Source organism: Astatotilapia calliptera, chromosome 15 (genome assembly GCF_900246225.1).
Source record: "Astatotilapia calliptera chromosome 15, fAstCal1.2, whole genome shotgun sequence".
NCBI classification, from domain to species: domain Eukaryota; kingdom Metazoa; phylum Chordata; class Actinopteri; order Cichliformes; family Cichlidae; genus Astatotilapia; species Astatotilapia calliptera.
In genome coordinates this window covers 7,324,146-7,344,095 of record NC_039316.1, presented here as the reverse complement: position 1 = coordinate 7,344,095, position 19,950 = coordinate 7,324,146, and the positions used below count along the sequence as shown (strand labels likewise).

The 19,950-nt window shown below is 39.6% G+C and overlaps 1 protein-coding gene across 3 annotated transcripts in view; it reads left to right on the top strand.

Annotated features, from left to right (window-relative positions):
* LOC113037508 (E3 ubiquitin-protein ligase RNF19B) overlaps nucleotides 1–19,950 on the top strand; it is a 27,804-nt gene extending 7,854 nt beyond the window's left edge. For 2 of the 3 annotated variants that reach the window (XM_026194691.1, XM_026194690.1), the window contains exons 2-10: nucleotides 3,109–3,653; nucleotides 4,138–4,625; nucleotides 7,508–7,713; nucleotides 8,804–8,951; nucleotides 11,396–11,558; nucleotides 12,021–12,135; nucleotides 16,069–16,200; nucleotides 16,328–16,598; nucleotides 18,264–19,950. In XM_026194691.1, the coding sequence (XP_026050476.1) occupies nucleotides 3,501–3,653; nucleotides 4,138–4,625; nucleotides 7,508–7,713; nucleotides 8,804–8,951; nucleotides 11,396–11,558; nucleotides 12,021–12,135; nucleotides 16,069–16,200; nucleotides 16,328–16,598; nucleotides 18,264–18,552 (1,965 nt within the window). In that variant the 5' untranslated portion in view covers nucleotides 3,109–3,500 and the 3' untranslated portion in view covers nucleotides 18,553–19,950. The remainder of the gene's footprint in view (nucleotides 1–3,108; nucleotides 3,654–4,137; nucleotides 4,626–7,507; nucleotides 7,714–8,803; nucleotides 8,952–11,395; nucleotides 11,559–12,020; nucleotides 12,136–16,068; nucleotides 16,201–16,327; nucleotides 16,599–18,263) is intronic. The other variant, XM_026194692.1, reaches the window with a different exon arrangement.

Genomic DNA, 19,950 nt, shown 5'->3' with positions numbered 1-19,950 from the left:
TCTTAACTTATCTTATCTTATCTTATCTTATCTTATCTTATCTTAATGCAAAAAAGAGTTAAACATATAAGTAGGTAAATTATTCTAGTAAAACATCAGAAATTGTACTTCAATGAATCCATAAAGAAATCCAGTATGTGGTTTTAGGCTGTAATCTAGTCAATTAGATTTTGAGATGTTCTGTTTCTTGTTGCTATAATGTTCTGTACAATCTGATCTCAAATGAGCAGTCTCTACAAAGGCACTGCCTGCTTATCTCTTCATTTTTACTTCATTTCCTCACAGTGACAACTTATCTAAGTCGTTAGGCAGCGAATTGTGTTGTCTAATTGCTTGGCAATCTGTCTCATAGTGTAGAGCAACAAACCCACCGAGCTATGCTTTAAAAACACTCAATACTACATGCATCAGTTTGCCGGCGTGCGCTTGAGTGTCTTCATTTGCATAATTATATGTACGTGAGCATATAAGCATGTGCGCTTTTGATGTTTTCATCTGTGGGAATTATTTCTATAAATAAACAGCAGCTCAGTGGTGTGTTCATCACAGAGGTTGGTGCTTTGGTGAAGGTCAGTCCCCACAGAATACGGATGATGGGGAAATTCAAGTGGATGCACATTTGGGATGCTATATTAGGATAGAACTGTGTTACTAGACTCTGGACATAGCTGGATATAGAAATGATGAGCTGGTTGCTGCTTTGTTTTCCACTGGATTGCTTTACTTAAATATTTATTTTAGAGCAAACAAAGGCATCCATGTGAAATCCAAGCCATTAGAGGACCAGTAGTAAAGATGTTTTTAAATAAATGTGTTGAAAGTAAAGATTTTGTACCTCTGAACTCCAAATTCTTTAAACTGGTGGGTTTTGAGGAAAGGATAGTTAATTTGAAATACAAAACACCCTGGTGGTTCTTGATCTGAAGCTTTTCCTAATGATTTTGAAAAAGATTTTTGAAAAAGTACCATCATATTTAGTATCTTTTTTGGGTTCTTCAAGGGAATTCCCAAGGCAGTAAGCAATCTGGAAGACTTGGGTGGACACTAGTTTGAGTTTTGTGACACGATGTGTTATCCTGCTGGAAGATCAGAAGAGGGGTACACTATGGTCATATATATCTAAAATATTAACGTGACTCTTCAGTATATGGAGAATACTTTCAAAGGGCAAGAATGTTGGTTCTTTACCCTTAAATTACCATATACAGTAATGATCTAAAAAGGGTATTCTGTTCATGTTGATTTAACACGAATGAAATAAAGGTATAGCCCTAACTCTGGTCTCAGACAGGGAGAGAGCAGTTTAGGTACTTCAGTGTATCAGAAATGCAGATCCTTTGTATATCTCTGTTTAAAGAATGATGAAGCTTATAATATCTGCAGAATTACCTCAACTCCTGTAGTCATTGAATTTGATTTAATAATAACGATAAGGCAAGCAAAGAGATAGATAGATTTCATACATTTTACTGTTTTCCACAACTAAAAAAATACTAAAAGCAGCACTGGGGAGCTTGAAATAGATGATCTATAATCATATCACATTTCAGTCCATATTCCTTGGTCTGATTTGATGTAGTTGCATGGAGACAGCTATTTTAATTGGTCTGGGGTTTCATGAATCACCTCATGCTCCCTTTGCTCTCTGGGGCTGATTATGAAAGCTTGCTGCTGCCTAATGGATGCAGAATGAGTTGTCTGTGGTGTCTGTCACCGCCTCTCTACTGCTTCACCCTCCTGGGGGAGTCCTTTTTGTCTGATCAGTCACAAGTTTCACATCTTTCTGCTCTTTGTGTCTCATAGCAATGGCCTCACTGCTTGTCTGGGCTATATGACAAACGGGCCATGGTGCAGACAACACCCTTCCATGTGTTTGCATTTTTAAATGTATCTCATACAGAGATTCGAGAGTAAAAATGACACACCCTATGTTTGAAATAGCTGTTTGTCCAACACTATTGATGATCAGTTTTTTAAATCAGATCTCTGTAATGCGTTTGATTGATTGAAATTACATTCAGTCTCATGCCTGATTAGCACTCCACCATTTATAATACTGGTGTTATGTTATTATTAGTATTTTAAACAGGATGTCTCATGGACTCAAGATCGCTTTTCAAGAGAGACCTGTGTACAAATGACATCTACAGATTAAGAGTACACAGACTAGTAGACAGGCAGAAAATTCAAGGACACATTATAGGCGTTCAGAAATTAAGAAAAGCATGTGCAAGGACAGTTGCATACAGTTTAACATATTTTAAAAAGCTGCTATGAAATCACAGAATGTAGCTTTGCAGTCTTTTGTAGTCTTTCCATTTGTTCTTTTCCAAGTTTAATGTCAGTAAGAGGCACAGCTAATCTTAAAATGTCCAAGGACCTGTCATTGTATCCATATAAACTATCACTACAATAATAATCAAGCTCAGACAAAATTGTACCTAATACAACAGTTAATGAGAACCAATATTTGCTTTTTGTATTTGTATTTGTATTTTATATGACACTGGAGAGTTTTAATATGGACTGTATGGTGGATACTGACCTTGGTGACCTTGTGAATAGTTTTCAGTTGGTTTTATCAGAATGAAAAACAAGCTTATGTTTCATAAGATAATTTTGAAATGCAAACTTTGGATTTTTCAATAGCCTGAATAAAAGACATCTAGCAATGAAAACCTGTGGAATGCCTGTAGTAATGACAGGGAGACTTGACCTGAAATCTTTGGAGACTGCTGATAGAAAGATTGTCATAAAACCATTTAATAGACTGTCATCTAAACTAATTGTAACCGATTGTATCAAAGGGGGAAATTAACCATAGAAACTAAAACCATGTTTCTGTTTCAGGTCAGACATGCTGGCTTCTGCTATAAAGTTGGGATTTTAACATTGAAGTTTAAGAGGATTGACTTTAGGAGACTTGCATCAGATTGAAACTCTTTCATTGTGTAAAACAATTTTTTAGAAGCTATGACTAGATATTCTTAATTTATTTCTTATTGTAATGTTATTTTTAGAAAATTGATATCCAGTGAACCAAAATGCACATCCAAAGGTCTGTAGTTCTTGCTGTGTATTATAGTCATTACTTACTTGTGTTTCCAGGTTGAAGGACTGCTAACAGTGGAGAAAAAGCCTAAAATGATGAACAACAGTCGACCAGTTCAGGACTAATTCAGACTTCTGTGTGGGTGGAGGAGGAAGACTGAAGAGAGACAAAGTAAACCACATGATCAGGCCTCGGAAAGGCTCCAAAACGGTGATGTTCCCCTCAGGCAGGGATTACCTCCTCCCCGTCGTCTCTCTCTCCATCTCACCCACTCACCCTCCCTCATACAACAGAGCAGCCGTCCAGCTCCAAGACTCTGAGCCGTGAGAGCGCACTGTGCTCGCCCACCCGCGCACAAACACACACGTACTCTAACATCGCTTTTGCATCCTGCTCATGGTCGTTGGCCTGTTCTCCTCAGCTGCTGCTCCCGCTCTAGTTCTAGACCATGAAGAGGCCCAAGCAGCAGACTGGGCCCTTGAGCTTCTTAAATTTCTTCAGCCGAAAGCCCAAATCAGAGCCAAGGGCGGAGAGGCCTGTGGAAGCCTGTCCCAAAGAGGAGGTGGCCATTACCCTGACCCCAAGCGAGCATCCAGAACAGGTAAGATTGATGCTTCGTCTGCTTGGAGTGAGTGTAAGCAATGAAGGAGTTCTTTATTTGGGGTTTATACAAGTTTTGGTAGAGTATGGTAGAGTATTATGGCATATATGTATACCATTTTGAAATTTGTGTTTATTTTTGAAATTTGTAGCTCATACAGGATCATTATCCTTGCATCAGTCAGAAGATGAAAATGTCTCACAGAAAATGTCGAAAGAAAAGCAACAAAGCTATTGATCATTAACTTTAGAGCCATGCCCGTTTGCTTGCTTTGTTCTGCGCTGCTACTGAACAAATCCATTAGTGTGTTTGTACGATTAATTGATCATTTGTACAAATGACGTTGCCAAGAAACCAAATGAATTACAGCATTCCAGCTATGTACACACTTACCAATACTCCCTTCATTTCTAAGAGCCCTTCATTCTCATAAGCGTGCTGTGTTTGGATTTGGTAAATCACCATATCCTATAACTGTTCTTAGGACCTCACAGCAGAAGAGGCTGGAGAATCAAGAGTTTCTGGAGCAGAAAAAGGAGAAGGAGGAGGTCCGCCAGCATCACTGGCTGAGGTGGGCGAGAACAGCGCTGCCACAGTCGAGTGCGTGGGTGGGGTCAGCCGGGTGTCCACCGATGTCCTGTCCCTCTCCTCCTCCAGCCAGGACCAGCTATTGGACGAACACCTAGAAGAATGCCCACTGTGCCTGCTCAGTCAACCGCGCTGCCACTTCCCGCGACTCACCTCCTGTTCTCACAGGGCATGCTCTGACTGCCTACGCCAGTACTTGCGTATTGAGATATCGGAGAGTCGGGTGGGCATCGCGTGCCCGCAGTGCCCGGAAACACTGGCACCTCTGGATGTTCGTGCCATTCTGGATGATCGGGCATTGCTGGAAAGGTTTGAGGAGTACCAGTTGAGGCGTTTTCTGGCTTCTGATCCAGATACACGCTGGTGCCCTGCGCCTGACTGCAGGTGAGACGTGAACTGATACCATCTACCAACAGGCTGTTTTAGGCATCAAGAACAGTTTCAAGCATATTGTAATAAAACTAGAACATCTTGTTTTTTTATTGCTTATATCTAATAAAGATATAAGCAAAAAACTGTTAATTAGAAGGGAGAATAATATTTTGGAAATTAACAATAATGACTTTGTTTTGTGAAAAAATAGGTCTTTTATTGACATGATTGACACAGCAACAATCCACTACAATTTAATTACTTATTAAAAAAAACATTAGAGCTAATCCAGCACTACAATGTGGCAGCCCTTGTCAAATTCTTGTCATCCCACCGCCGGCTTTATTTTGTAAAACACAAGACTGACGCATTTGTCACTGTCAGAATAATTGACTTAGATTTAAGAGGATAATTGGCAGCATTTTTAAAGCTTTTTCCATAGTTCACCAAGTTTGCTGCAGTTTATATATTTTGCAGATCCCGAAAGAGAATGGACTGTGAATAAACCAGTCCTCTACGTATTGGTAAGAGTTACTCTTTGAGGCCTCAAACAGAAATACCTAAAAGATTTTCCTTAGTGAGATGTAAGAAACATTCACCTTTAATCGGTTTAAAATGTTATTAGTGCCGTACTTAACATTTATGGCGCCATTGTATTGTTACTCTTTTTCCCTCAGAATAACTGCCTGAAATATAGCTTTCATTGAGCTGCAAAGCTCAGCTGCAATATGATTTCATTACAAAATCGATCCTTGATGTCGTCGTAAATCTTACGAGGGAAAGATGTATTTGTTTTCTTTCCGCTGACATTGGCGTCAATCAGCTCTCTTTTTTTTTTCTGTTGTTCAGAACTGGCGCTGACACTTATCCTTTGCTATATCAGCTTAATGTTCATGCATGGGTAACTGGATAAGGGGGGCTGATGGGAAGTCACGACGTGCGTCCATTTTTTTGTGTGCAACGTTTTCAGTGGATTTTTTGTGGTCAAAAGCACGTACGCGCCAGGGCTCAGGACCCCGTTCAGTGAAAGTCTGTCAGTACTTGCTGCTCAGCGATGATGAATGAGAGGAGCAAAAATCAATACACAGTGGTGAATTAAATATAACGCAGAGAAACAGGAGATCCTGTTTTTAAAATATCTACAACAAATTCAGTGTGTTTTGCGTTTGATTTATTAGAAGGGTGTACGAGTGTGCAAAATGGCATTTTGAATAACAGTGAATAACACTTCTCACATAAAAGAGACTTTGAAGCTGTGATTAATTATGTAAACTGGTCTTTAACAGTTATGATTGGTGCATTCCTGTGTTTCCAACATGTAGAGATTCCCTGAGGTCTTAGTGACAGAAGCTTAGCTGAAGATAATGTCGGGAGAGAGACTCTCAGAGAGAGTGTGAAAACTGTGTGTTTTTGCCCTAGGTCTGACTGTGTAACACACACTTGGGTCTATGAGGGCAGCTAATCATGTTTTATCTACATGTGTAATACAAGTAGGAATTATTTAGATATCTCAGTAAAAAAACAAAAACAAAAAACCTCTACCAGATTAAAAGTACGCTCTGGGCTTCAATTTATTTTATAACCATAATCCAACATGTTACAGAAACATACCCCACACATTTATGATGTCAGAGTAGGGGGTCTATACATTTCTGAAATTCACAGGATTATATTTAAGTGTGGCCACTGTGAACAGCAATTAATACTTTTGATTTCCAGCACTCCTTTGTTCTAAGAGGATTTTCCTTGGGGCTAACACACACAAACATGTTAAATGAGCTGACTTACCCATATCAGACACAAATTATTCATCAAAGCAGACTATTTTTAGATGTGTTAGGCCTTGTCAACACACACAAAATCATTAATTACAGTTTTGTCCTTGCATTCCTAAACATACACATTTGTTTTAATGGTTGAATTATATATATACACATATATATATATATATATATATATATATATATATATATATATATATAGTGGTCATTGGCTTTGCAGCTGTTTCTTTCTAATTTCTCTGTATGACAAGGCGTAGAAGTTTGTACACAATATAAATAATCCAATTATTGCTTGTTTCATGGATACAGGATACTCACTGGTATCTAGAAATATTTTATGCATGAACAGCAGCTTTGTTCTTCAGCCAGACATGTTGGACTAGAGAATCAAAGTCACTTCAAATCTGGTCTGACACCGTAGTGGAATCAAGGTAACGCTGTAATTATCTTCTTGCCTGTGTTGCCTTCAGCTTGTTTGATTCATTCGCCTGTCTGACAAACAGAAAACCACTCAGAGCTGGAAATGCCAGCCTGTCAGAGCCCTCGTTTTTCACAGCAGAGTTTGATTCCCAGAGGCATTCAGATTATTTAAGATTGCTTTTACTTTTTTTATTTTTTGGTTATAGCTAAATCACATAATCTTGTGAACATGCCTGTATCAGAAAATGGAGATGGTACTGTCTCCATTCCTCATAAACCTTATTTGATTTTATTTAACAAATTTGAGGTTAAAAAAAAATCAAGAGCCCATAACTTTAACATAATCTGCAGTTTCCTAGCAACGAGGGAGGTGTAGGTTTTGCCCCAATCCTAACCCAACAAAGAAGAAAAACCACCACAACTTTAAAGTCAACACTGCACTAAATGAATGTTTGTTAAAAAACACAACAAGCACACACACATGACCAGACTGCCTTATTTTTTTATTTAGTTATTGATACAAAGTTTTAAAAGTCATATTTGGGTATGGAGCCAATAAGATTATCATATATCTGTTTATTATCAGATGATAGGTTTTCAGTTCTGGAAAGCCGTCCCCCAGAATCCCCATCAGCCAACCGAACGTCTGATATTTTTCTGTCATTTTTATCTGTAGTTTCTCTCTTTCCTCAGCTATGCTGTGATAGCTTACGGCTGTGCAGAGTGTCCCAAGCTGAGCTGTGGCCGTGAGGGATGTGACACAGAGTTCTGCTACCACTGTCGGCAGCTGTGGCACCCCAACCAGACGTGCGACCAGGCCCGGCGTCAGCGAGCCCGCCACACCTCAGGCGGCAACGATGCCTCTACACTGTACGTCTTCAATGAAGAACCTGGAGGAGGTGAGACAGGAGCCATGTGATTAAATGAAGCTACGAGTCGTTTGTGGGCCTCTTTGCTCTAAACAACCACTTGAAAAAGTCTACCTGGTTTTGCCACGAGTACTTCCAGGCCTGTATGGTTTTCAGGTCTGTTAGACAGATAGTATGGGCTCAAAATGTGGTCATAAATATTTTGTACTTGTCTATCTGTCTAACAGATAAGTTTCTTATCTACAGACTGAAATCCTGTCATGGTTATACTGTAATTTCTTCCATAATTTCCATCAAATTTGGCAGCGCCAGTAACTTACGGTAACATTGCAACATTTCATTTTGGGAAAAGTTACGTCATTTTTGGTTCACATCCTGGTATATTATAGAAACAAGTGTTTTTTGGAGGGTGGTGAGCTTTTACAGGACCCCATGCAGTCAGGTGAAAAAATAAGTACATACCATGATGTAGCTTGTAGAAATAACTTTAGCTAACTTGAAAACTAAACAGTTTTCCATTTAGTTTTATGATTCTTGTAGAAGTCGTGGAGGAATTTTGACCCACTTTTCTTTAAATGTTACTTCAGTTCATTGAGCATTTTTTATTTTTTATGCACAACTCTCTTAAAGTCCTGCCACAGTCACTCAGGTTGAGGTCTTTACTGGGCCATCGTAACACCTTGATTCTTTACTTTTTCGGCCATCCTGTTGTAGATTTGCTGCTGTTGTTGGGATCATTGTTCAGTTGCATGATCCAATTTTAGCCAAGCTTTAGCTGTCAGACAGAGGGCCTCACATTTGATTCTGTTATATTTTAGAATACAGAGGAGTTTATAATTGACTCAATAACTGCTGCCAAGGTCCTTTGGCTATAAAACAAGCCCAAATCGTCACGCCTCCACCACCGTGCTTGACAGCTGGTATGAGGTGTTTGTGTAGATGGACTATTTTGGACTGTGCATTATTAGTAAACGTATTCTCCACTTTAGTCTCATCTTTCCAACTATATTTTTCTGAACAAAATAGAGCATATCTACAAAAAATTAAACTGTTCCTTTACGATGACATATAGATATTGCTTGTTAAGTGTGTAGTAGCTGAAGTATTTCCTCCGTTGCAGATGCAGAGGAAATCAAAGCATGCCCTCGCTGTGGTGCCTACATCATGAAGACCAATGATGGCAGCTGTAACCGTATGAACTGCACTGTGTGTGCCTGTCAGTTCTGCTGGCTGTGTATGCAGGAGATTACTGACGTGCACTACCTCAGGTATGCTGTTCATGCTGAACTCACAAGAACAAGAAAACTAACAGCCAGAAGTCCTATTAAATGCTTACTCTAATGTCAAGGTTGGCTGTGTAGCAGGCAGGAGTAGGACCCAAACTCAGGACTCGGAAACATGACGGGTAAACCAAAAGCAGTTTTGTCCAACTTAAACTTAGTGCAAAAATAATGCAAGTTAGAAAAACAAGGAAAACAGGAAAACTACATTTATGAATGCTCAGGAAACTCACTGCAAGAGACAACACAACCATGAAGGAGGACACAACAAAAGGCAAAGGGAAAAATGAGACAATATGTACACAGAGGGTAACGAGGGAACAGGTGGCAGGTGGGAGGGCTGCTGAAACCACTCAGATAATTAGACAGGGGAAGTAGAACTGAATAGAAAGCCCAAGAGACAAGATGTCATCAAAATAAAACAGGAAATGACTAACACTGACCTGGACTAAGACGTGTGAACTTGACACAGACAGAAGGCAAAGCAGGGAGACAACTTGGACTAAACACAGGGGATGCCCATGACAAAACACAAAGACGAGGCTCGGAAGTAACATAATGAAACAAGAAACCAACAAATAGAAACTGTAGAAAGCAAAACTCAGCAGCAAAAGGACATACTGAACTCAGAACAAAATAATCCAGAGTATGAACTTAAACCAAAGACAGAACCATGAAAAACAAACTCAAAACGCTGGGACGAAAAACCAGGACCTTGACTCTATAGCTGTAAGCCTAAGAAGCCTGATGATGATATTTTCTATTAGAAAAAAATGCTGAACATCGCCCGGTTTGAATTTCTTAGGCTTAGTTATAAGCAGCTGGTCAGACAAAAGCAACCGTCATCGGTTTTGGTAGCTGTAAAATGTTTGAGGGGGATATTCAGTGGCACAAGTTCATCCTAAAAACAATCGATTTCAGTGCATCACAACTGCTAATGCATCAACAATGCAGTAGCTAGTCAGAGATAAAAACCGTGCCAGTCAGGGAAGCATGCCCGTATTTCATAATTTAGAAGCTGCACTAGTTTAAATGGTTCATCTCAGCTTTCATTTGTTTTCACATTCTTGGAAGGGAGTCACTGCTGACTTGACATCAGTTATTCACCTCCAGTGTTTCTCCTTCCATACTCCTAAATCAGCACAATGTGTAAGTCGAGCTAAGACTGTGTTTCTCAAGCTCTTATTTGTTTGTGTTTCTATATAAATAATCTTCATTAATCTTAATTTCAATGCATATTTTAACCCCTGCTGGTTCATGCTCATCCTGCAGTAGCAGCTATACGTTGAACAATGTTATTGGGAATATATGGAATATTACCTGTGTCTTATTCATAATTTAACACAGTTAAAAACCACAAAAGCGTGGTAATCAGATTGTCAGGCATACGATTAAAAACTAACCTGACTTTAAAAAAATATATATTATTATCAACTCTGTCTTAATATAGCCTTATACAGGGTAACCAATTATTTTCTTCAGGAAGACAAAGTGCTACATTTAAACTTTGATTAAACAAAAAAAATTAATACACTGTAGTTGGATACTTAATATGCACTGTATTTAATGAAAGTTTTTTTTTTTGTCATGTGAAACCAACTATTTCCGATTACCTTGTTTAATTTAATTTTGTCTTCCTTTCCCCGCTTCCTTTGTTCTCTCCTCTCCCTTCAGTCTTTTCTGGCTTTCATATAAAAAATTACAGTAGATGTTGTACAGAATGGCAAAGCTTTTAAAGTCTCACAGCGAGTTCAGAATAACGCAGCCATAATCTCTTACCATAATTTCCCCCACTCATGCTTTAAAAATCCCCAAAGTGGCCTAAATGCATACTTTGAGAAAAACATAGCCCTTGGCTGCTATTTGTGTTCTTTATAAAAGTTATTTTTCCGCTTGATTAAAATCAGACAGCACTCATCACATTGTATTGCTCTTCTAGACAGTTAAATGTTACACCACAGCGTCAAAGGCTGGTAGCAGATTAAGGTAACACTGAAGGCAAAATAGACTTTTTTAGCCAGTCATATTTTAAGTAAGAGACTAGCTATTGCTGATAAACCAATCCAGGCAGCTTTGTTTTACTGATTTCTCAAACATAAATGGTTAAATATGATAAATGAGTATTTGAATAAATTATAAGTAGTAAATGATTGCACTTCAGGAAATGAAAGCAGGAATGCATATCAAAAATGGTTTATACGACATCAGGCGTACATGATGATGCTTTGTTGGTTATAGCAAATGATTATGAGGGCATTTATTTGAAGTCTTAAAATAAAGTACCGCTCATTTTGACAGGAATTTAATTTGTTTTTGCACATCAAAAGGGAGTTACTGTAAGGGATCACCAAGTCTGCAGGGAATGTCTGTACCAAATCTTTTGTTGTTTTACAGTAACTGATCTCTCCTGATGTGTCTGCTTTGTCTCTCAGTCCCTCAGGATGTACATTCTGGGGGAAGAAACCATGGTCTCAAACCCGCAAGGTACTGTGGCAGGTGGGCATGTTGCTCGGAGCACCTGTGGTCATCTCCCTTATAGCAGGCATTGCCATCCCAGTCATCATTGTGGGGATACCAATCTACATGGGCCGCAAGGTCAGTAAAGCCCATGTCACACTGTGTAACTTGTTAACTTTGTGCTGTATATTAATGTATTGTTTTATGCTGTTTATAGCAATAAGATGTCTGCTTACCCTACACTTCACATGTGACTAGTAGATCAAAGCTTACCTTACCTTAGAAACTAAAAACATGTCCTAGGGAAATTAAGCTGCAAATGAAATCCCCTTAGATATGATTAGTTTTCTTTTTGTCAGAGCCATGGTGTGTCTTATAAAGTCTTCACAGGCATGCTGCAGTGTGTGTGTGTGTGTGTGTGTGTGTGTGTGTGTGTGTGTGTGTGTGTGTGTGTGTGTGTGTGTGTGTGTGTGTGTGTGTGTGTGTGTGTGTGTGTGTGTGTTATTGGGCATGAGTAAGTGGCTGCAGAAATAGAAAATGAAAACTCGGAGCACTTTGAATTTCAGTAATGTGATTTGTGCTCTGTTTATTACCTTTCAGGTCCATGGTCGTTGTAAGAAAAACAATATCTCAGGAAGTAAGCACTACTTGACTGTGGCAAGTGGGGTGATGATGTCAGTGTTTGTGTCGCCGGTCATAGCAGCTGTCACTGTGGGTAAGGAACATATAATAGTAATGTTACATTTTTTATCCTGCAAACCAGAGAGAAAATTCAAAGGGCAAAATATTGTTGTTGTTGATCTTGTGTTATAAAGAATGAATTTCAGTAAAAAAAAAAAGGATAAAACTGCAGAAAATGTATCCCCTTTGGAGCTCTAAGATGCTAAAAATGATAATTCGACAGATCTTTCTCTTTCGGTATAATAAGATGTAGTTTTGTCAGAGTTTTTCTAGGGCAATGCTCAGAAAGTCACTTTTGAAAAGTTTGACTAGCACACAGCTCTTTCTGGGCCATCTTGGATAGTTTCCTCAGTGATCAGAGTGAGAACTGTAGGAGCGAACCCTCATCTTTTACCATGCAATGAACTCAATTTAAAACGTAAAATGAAAGGAATAAGTAAACCTTTTGTAAAATACATTCAGTCCATTCAAAAACTGAGCGTGCCATATGATTTAGTAACTTGTGGAAACATCTTTGCCAGTCGCAAATTCAAGTAAACGCTTTCTGTATGACTGTATCAGTCTTTCACATCATTGTGGAGGAATTTTGGCCCACTATTCTTTACGGTGTTGCTTCAGTTCATTGAAGTTTGCTGGCACTTGTTTATGCACAGCTTACTTAAGGTACTGTCACAGTATTTCACTCAGGCTGAGGTCTGGACTTTGTGCCACTTCAACATCTGATTCTTTTCTTTTTTGGGCATCCTGTATTAGAGTTGCTGCTCTGCTTGGGATCATTGTCCAGTAGCATGATTCAATTTTAGCCAAGCTTTAGCTGCCACATTTGACTCTAGAGTGCTTTGGCTCTAGTGGAGTTCATGGTTGACTCAGCGACTGAAAGATGCCCGGGTCCTCTGGCTATAAAACAAGCCCGAGTCATCACGCTTCCACCACCGTGCTTAACAGTTGCTATGAGGTGTTTATGTTGATTTGCTTAATGCTGTGTTTAGTTTTCCCAAGCATGCTGCTGTGGATTATGACCAAGCATCTCCACTTTGGTCTTATGTGCTCTTATGTTCTTTTTAGAAAGATGTTTAGAAAGACTTTCTCCCAGTAACCCTACCTAATAAGCCACATTTTTCAGTCTTTTTCTTATATTTACATGTTTTCTAGTCTTTTCTTACTAGTCTTTTCTTTTTTTTACTTGTACGGTCATGTGCATTAACATTTACAAACCTGAGGTGTAGCTCTTGTTTTTTTTGGGTTTTTTTTTTTCACTTTTCCTAAGCATTGCACAGCCTGATCTTTGGTTGAATTTGGTGGGGTGTTCACTCCTGGGAAGGTTGTATCATTGTGGTAACATACAACTGAATGCTTCAGACCAGCAAACTGCCCAAACTTCTGCTTTTACAGAGGTGGTAAGTGTGTTCGACTAGCAGCACCCGGGTGCTACGTTCCCTGTTATTTTTTATAAAAAGCATCAAGGATGTACTTGATGCGAGTTAGAGCATAGAGTGCTGTGAAAACTTTCTTTTTTACATGACTGTATTTTTGCTTTCACCCTGAAAGTTTGATGATGGACTGATACTGATGCCTTCTGTGTTAGCTCACACTGATATGTCTGACCTAACAGCAGCTCTAAAACATCCTGCTAAACAAAAAAAAATCCCCAAAAATCATAAATCTATTTGTTTTCTAAACTCATCCTTGACTTTTAATTAATAAGGCTGCATGTGTTACCTCTATGCAGTATTGTACAGTTTATTTTATATAACTCAGCAAGACAGTGAAGAATTTTTCCTAACCTGCTGTATTTTTTCCATAAATTCTACAGATCTGAATATGCAGCCAAGCAATCTGCATAGGGTTTAGTGCCAGCCATACAAATATCCACAAGCCAGGCTTCTGTATACAAACATACCACTTTATTTCATTGCTCCACACACACACACAGTGCAAAGCAGCATTTCAGTGACTCATGCTACTTTAGGTAACAGTCCCAGCCGTGACAGAAATTCGTAAGACTTCAGTAGCGTCTTATCTTTCCCCTGCAGTGTCACAGCCATAACTGTACCCCACTCTGACTGGTCCTTGCTTGCCGCACACAAACTCAAAGACACATTTAGCCGCATTGTACTCGTCACCGTACCTCTTACCCCTGCATGTACTACTGTGCTTGCATACTGTGCAGTTTCTTTAGCCATTTTTACTTCATGTTTTACTTCATTCCACCATGTGTTTTGTCGAACATCTTCTATTTTGTGCTCTCACTGCCCTCCAACTGTTGTTTTGTTTCTCATATTTGAGTCAAAGCACTCTGTTTTTTTTGTGTGTGTCTCTCTTGGACACAGATGCACACTGTCTTTCGCTTTCACTCCTCTCCCTGTGTGATCTGTTTGGCTGGCAGGTTCATCCTCTTGCCCTGGTTTCACCCTCTTGCTGAGTCAATAGCGCCCCAGTGTTCCTGCTGTGTTAATGATGTCCCTTTGTTTGGCTGGCACTCTTCTTTGTGTTCTCAAACTCCTGTCTCAATCACAGGTTGCATAATTGCACAGCGTAGGGAGGCTGCTGGTCACCAAGCTTGGGCTTTATTCAAAGCACTTTTGTGAAGGTTACGAAGGACAATCGAAAGAAGTACAGCTCGTTAAATAAAATTTGACTTTCCCAGCGCAGCTGTGCCCTGCAACATTCTAACTTTGCTCTGCTAATATGATGAGTCGATCCATAAGAGTGACTAATGATCTATTTTTGTGAAAACTGTCTTATTGTATCCTGACAGGGTATGTACTGCACATTTTTAGAGCTTCTAAGGAAACAGTTGTGTTCATCTCTACATTCACAAATGTAACAAAGAAGACACTTTTTGTTTAGGTGTCTACTGCGCAATTGTCCGCACCATAATCAGTTCATATTAATAACAGTAATTAACCAGGAAACACATTTCACCTCTCTTTCTAATTATTTGCCTCCTATAATAAATACTACATACAGCATAAAATCCTATATATAAATGATGATCATGATCAAAAGGACGAAATAGGAAAGTTAAAAAAAAGTTTGTTATTGCTAAAATAGACCAAAACACAGCTTCTTACAAACAGCACATAAAATAGATGACTAAAGGAAGATCCAGTTGCCTGGATGTCTGCAACTAAAATTATTTTTAGAAAAGCTTGGAAGGAAACCAATGTTACTCACTTAAAGAACATAATAATTATGAGGATATAATTTCAGAGAAAATGAGTTTTTCTTCCTTTTTTAGGTCCACTCTATATGCCTAATTTTTTCCAGTTACTTGGGGCTAAAACGCCTTAAAAAAAACAAGCCTGTGTCTATAAATGCCTGGCAGCTTGAATGTGTCCAGTCCAGGGTAAAGCGGGAAAGGCTCCCCCTTGTGTTTGTTTTGTGTTGTTGTTGTGATAATAATAATAATGATAATGATAAAAAGACAATAACTGAAGTCCTTAAAGGGGCACTTTGTGTAAAAATGATTGAGAATGCATCATGTCTTGATGCATTCTCAATCATCCAAGTGACTTCTTCAGTCTCAGCTGACTGCAGGTTTCCCCAATCTTAGAAACAGTACATTTACATAATGACTGAAACCAGCCCCTTGAAGGAACATTGGGCTGGGAGGTCAAATGTACTGTTTATAAGATTTGGGGAAACCTGCAGTCAGCTAAGGCTGAAGAAGTCACTTGGATGAGTGACGAAACGTTTCTCCCACTGAAAACACTACGTCCAGATGAACTGAATCAACCTTTGGAGGTCGATCATATCATCATATTTTGATTTCAAATGCACTACCGTAGCGCACAGAGGCAAGACAATGCTCAAAAACCCTTACGGGCCTATCTGTAATCCAGTGCTTCACCATTACAAAGACATTTCGGTTATATGATTATTAACATTAAGCACAAAGTCCAGAAAAGTCATTATGAAAAATATGTTAAGAACGAGGTCTTTACTCTTTGCTGTTTTCTTTCAGGTGTGGGTGTACCGCTAATGCTGACTTATGTCTATGGGGTCGTTCCCATGTCACTCTGTAGGAACGGTTGGTGTCGACCGCAGAGTGAGCCCCCTGAAACACACAAAATCCAGCTGGAAGACTTAGCCAACTGTGAGTATCAATAATTTAATCAGTCTATAGTTCAAGTTAGGGATACTGTCTGACCGTATGAGTAGTCGGTTATGATTTGTGCCCCGAATTTTGACCCGATCTGATGAAGTTTCAACTTCTCTTATAGATCTTCTATTCTCTCATGTAGTCAGTGATCACTGGACGGGTCAGAACAACCCAGCACTCAACAACACCAGCGTCCAAGAAGTTCGAGTCAGTGTACAGGAAGTAGGCGACCTCCCAAATACGAGCACCACACCGCCAGAGCCAGATAGATATGCCGGATTGGATGAAGCCACAAAACGCCATGGATACACCCAGCAGGACAGCCAGTCTGACTGCAAGGTGGTTATTGTGCCTGATAACAAGACTGATGAGATGCAAATGATTCCTTTAAGGTAATTATTGCCTTTACAATTTCCTCAGATGTTTACATGTTTTTACACAGGACTTTAATATTTGAAAGCAACCATTTATAGTTTCTCCTGCTTTAATGCCTATACTTAAGCTCAATGACTTGTTTGTCCAATGACTGATGCATTAATGTTTATATAAAATAACTTGCCACTTGCACAGTATTGTGTGTAAAGGTTTTAGGTATGTTCTCGCAATTAAATTAAAGATATCTTGTGGAAATTTTCTTTTAAGCAAACAAAAGTTATTCAGAGTTAATCAAGAAAATCTTTGGCTTGAAGTCACTGCCATCTGAGATGCGAGTGGAAGAGTGGAACATATCAAGAAAGCAGAGTCCTCCTCGCTACGGAGCTGTCATTTTAAAGTAATGTCACTGGCGCAGCTGCGTCATCTGTTTTGTTACAGCAGCCGGCCGCTGCATTTTATTATCTTTGTTAGATGAGCATAAAAGTTTTCATGGCATCATTGATTTAAACTTGAAAAATGATGGAGTGCTAGCCTTTATTTACACTGACAGATGGGAGACACGGCGGGAACAAATCAGAGATGACGAGATGCGGGAAGTTGAGCTCGACACAAGACACAGAGAACAAAACAGGAATTAAACAGGAGGAGAGACAGAACAGGACCGGATAATGAGATTAACTTGCAGACAGACAAGGCTAACACAAAGATGAGACAGAGGGAACAGGACAGGAATGCTAAAGGGAACTAATAAACCTAAAATCATCGATACTAAGAAGTAGAGGCAAAAATAACAAAACAATAGGGAACCAAAACCAGGGATCAAAATAACTTGTAAGACCAAGAAATTACAAAAACACTATCAACATAAACCACTTTAAAAATCCAAAAAGAATAAAGAACTGACAAAACTCTAAACTCTGGGTCAACACTCCATGGATCTTGACACCAGAATAGCTGTGTATATACATTTTTTGTTAGTCTTACAAACATATATTTGCTAAGTCTAACTTTCCCCGTGGTCCTTATAGTCTGACTTCCATAGAGGATACACCCTGTCTCCTCACTCCTCCCTCTTTGAGAGACCCTTTTAGGTATTCAGACTTCCTTTAACATGCTTAGATTCATTTTCACGTCAGCGGCAGGTGGATGGAGTAGAGAGGAGGTGAGGAGGCACAAAACAGAAAAATGAAAAGCACCCATCTCTGTTTATTTGCAAGCAGTCCTCTTCTGCAGCGGAGGCTGGGCCATTGCTGCATTTGTTGGTGCATTACCACCACTTGTTAGTCAGTGGGATAAAGCAGCTGTTACATATTGCTATTAGAGTTCAGGAGATACACCTTAAAGTTAATGGAGCAGTAACCAAATAGACAAATGCACACACAACTGAAGCAAACCACCACAGTATTCTGTATATCAGTCTTTGCTTTTAAAACAGTACTTGTGCAAGTACTTGCTTGTATTTCTTGTAAATGCATTTCTAGACTGATTCGATAATGTTTGGTCAGGACTCTGTGTGCCACTATGTCTCATCACCAATGACAGCTCTTTATGACTTGCTCTGTGAGCTTGATGTCTTCTGCTGAATAATGATTTTTGGATCGACTGGAGTGCACTATGGAATGGCAATATTTTTGGACGGTACTGTATAATGACTCCACTGTGTTTCTTCATTGTGACCGCAGGGAAAGAACGAATATTGAGGTTCGCGTTGAAATTGAGACCCACCCCAGGGGCGCCCGCCAGTCCAGCCTAAGTAGCATCCTGTCTAGCCGCAGCTTGTCAACGGAGTCACTGGGACAGCCGCAGCCCCAGTCCCAAGACTACCCGTGTGCCTCAGAACGAGAAGAGAGACGAGAGGGGGGAGAAGGAAGAGGAGGAGGAGAGGAGCAGGAAGGACGAGAGAAACCAGGAGGGGAAACGGGAGAAGACGAAGGGACGGTTTTCCCAGTCTTTGAAACGGACGGTGTATGAGGTTCTTCAATGCAGGTGTTGTGCTTGGTTGAAGATTTCGTCAGGTTTTATGGATGTACACTAATCCATCACCTGACATTGGATTGACCTGAGAATAGTTGGCAAAGGTCACCTTCTGCTTCCAAGATGGGCCCTCCAACCAGATGCCTTGTAGCTGCACCCTCTGAGGAAGATGCGGGTTTAGAAATAAAGATGAGAGTGTGTGTTTGAGTGTGTGTATGAGACAAAAAGCATGAGGCTATGATATTTTAAAAAACCCAGGAGGGCTATATACTGTAAAGCAGACAGGAGAGCATGTTAGCCGACTAGTCCAGTCTGTTTTTTTTTCCTATGTTGTCCTTTCTAAAAGAAACTACCTTTCTCTCCCTCTCATTTAAGTCTATTTCATGAAGTCCTCCCCTTCATCTGGCTCTGCTCTTTCAGCGATCTTGCCTTCCTCACCCTTTACAAATTCAGAGACCACCAGAAGCATGAATTGTTTTATGGGGGACTAAGACTCTAACAAATGTCCTGTCAGTGACTTGATGTAAACATTTTCCCAAAACATGCTGCAAAACAGGATGATTTTTTCTTTTGTTTTAATCTAAATGGGTATTTCAAGCATCTTATGATGCAGTGTTCACACATGAATTGGGCAACCTTAAACAGATGATGCATGCTGCACTGTTCGATTACGCTTCTGTCAAAGAAGTCTAGTGGAAGATTAAATTTGAAACTAAAGCCTCGAACCGCTATTTTTTATTGGATTCAGGGGTGCTCTGTGACAATGTGCCAGTGACTAGAGGGCTTCTAAATACCAAGAATTACGATTTATCACAGATCCAGTCTTCCATGAAAACAGGTGGAGGCGGGGTCGGAGGGTTTTCTTTTGCATTGTTTCAGTGCAGCTTTCAGCTTTCAAGAAGCTGTTTCTTTTTTTAAACTGAAGAGGGAGATGATTCTTTAGTTTGTAAAAATGCTCACTCTGATGCAGGACGACGTGGGAGCGACACAACCTTCTTGAATTTTAAAACGCTGCATGGTTCTCCAACTTGCTGTATCCAGAATAGCAACACATTAACACGTGCAGATTGGCACATACTCACATGATCACATGCAAAGCAGTCAGTGTAGTTGCAGTAGTGTGTGCTGCTCAGGGCATTAAATATAAACTAAAGACTCTCTCAAATGACCACAGAGCACCGAAATTACTACAACAGCAAGCATGCCACCGCAGGCTAAACCGTAATAACTCGTTCTAGATGATTTGTGAGAAATCCGTGACTATACAGTACACGCACTGCTTAGCTTCCTGAGTGTGACATACTTGTGAGATGAGCTTAGACTTAAAATGAGAAGTTGTAATCTGTGCTGGGTTGTGGAGAGAATTTAAATAAATATTTCACCATGAAGGAAAAA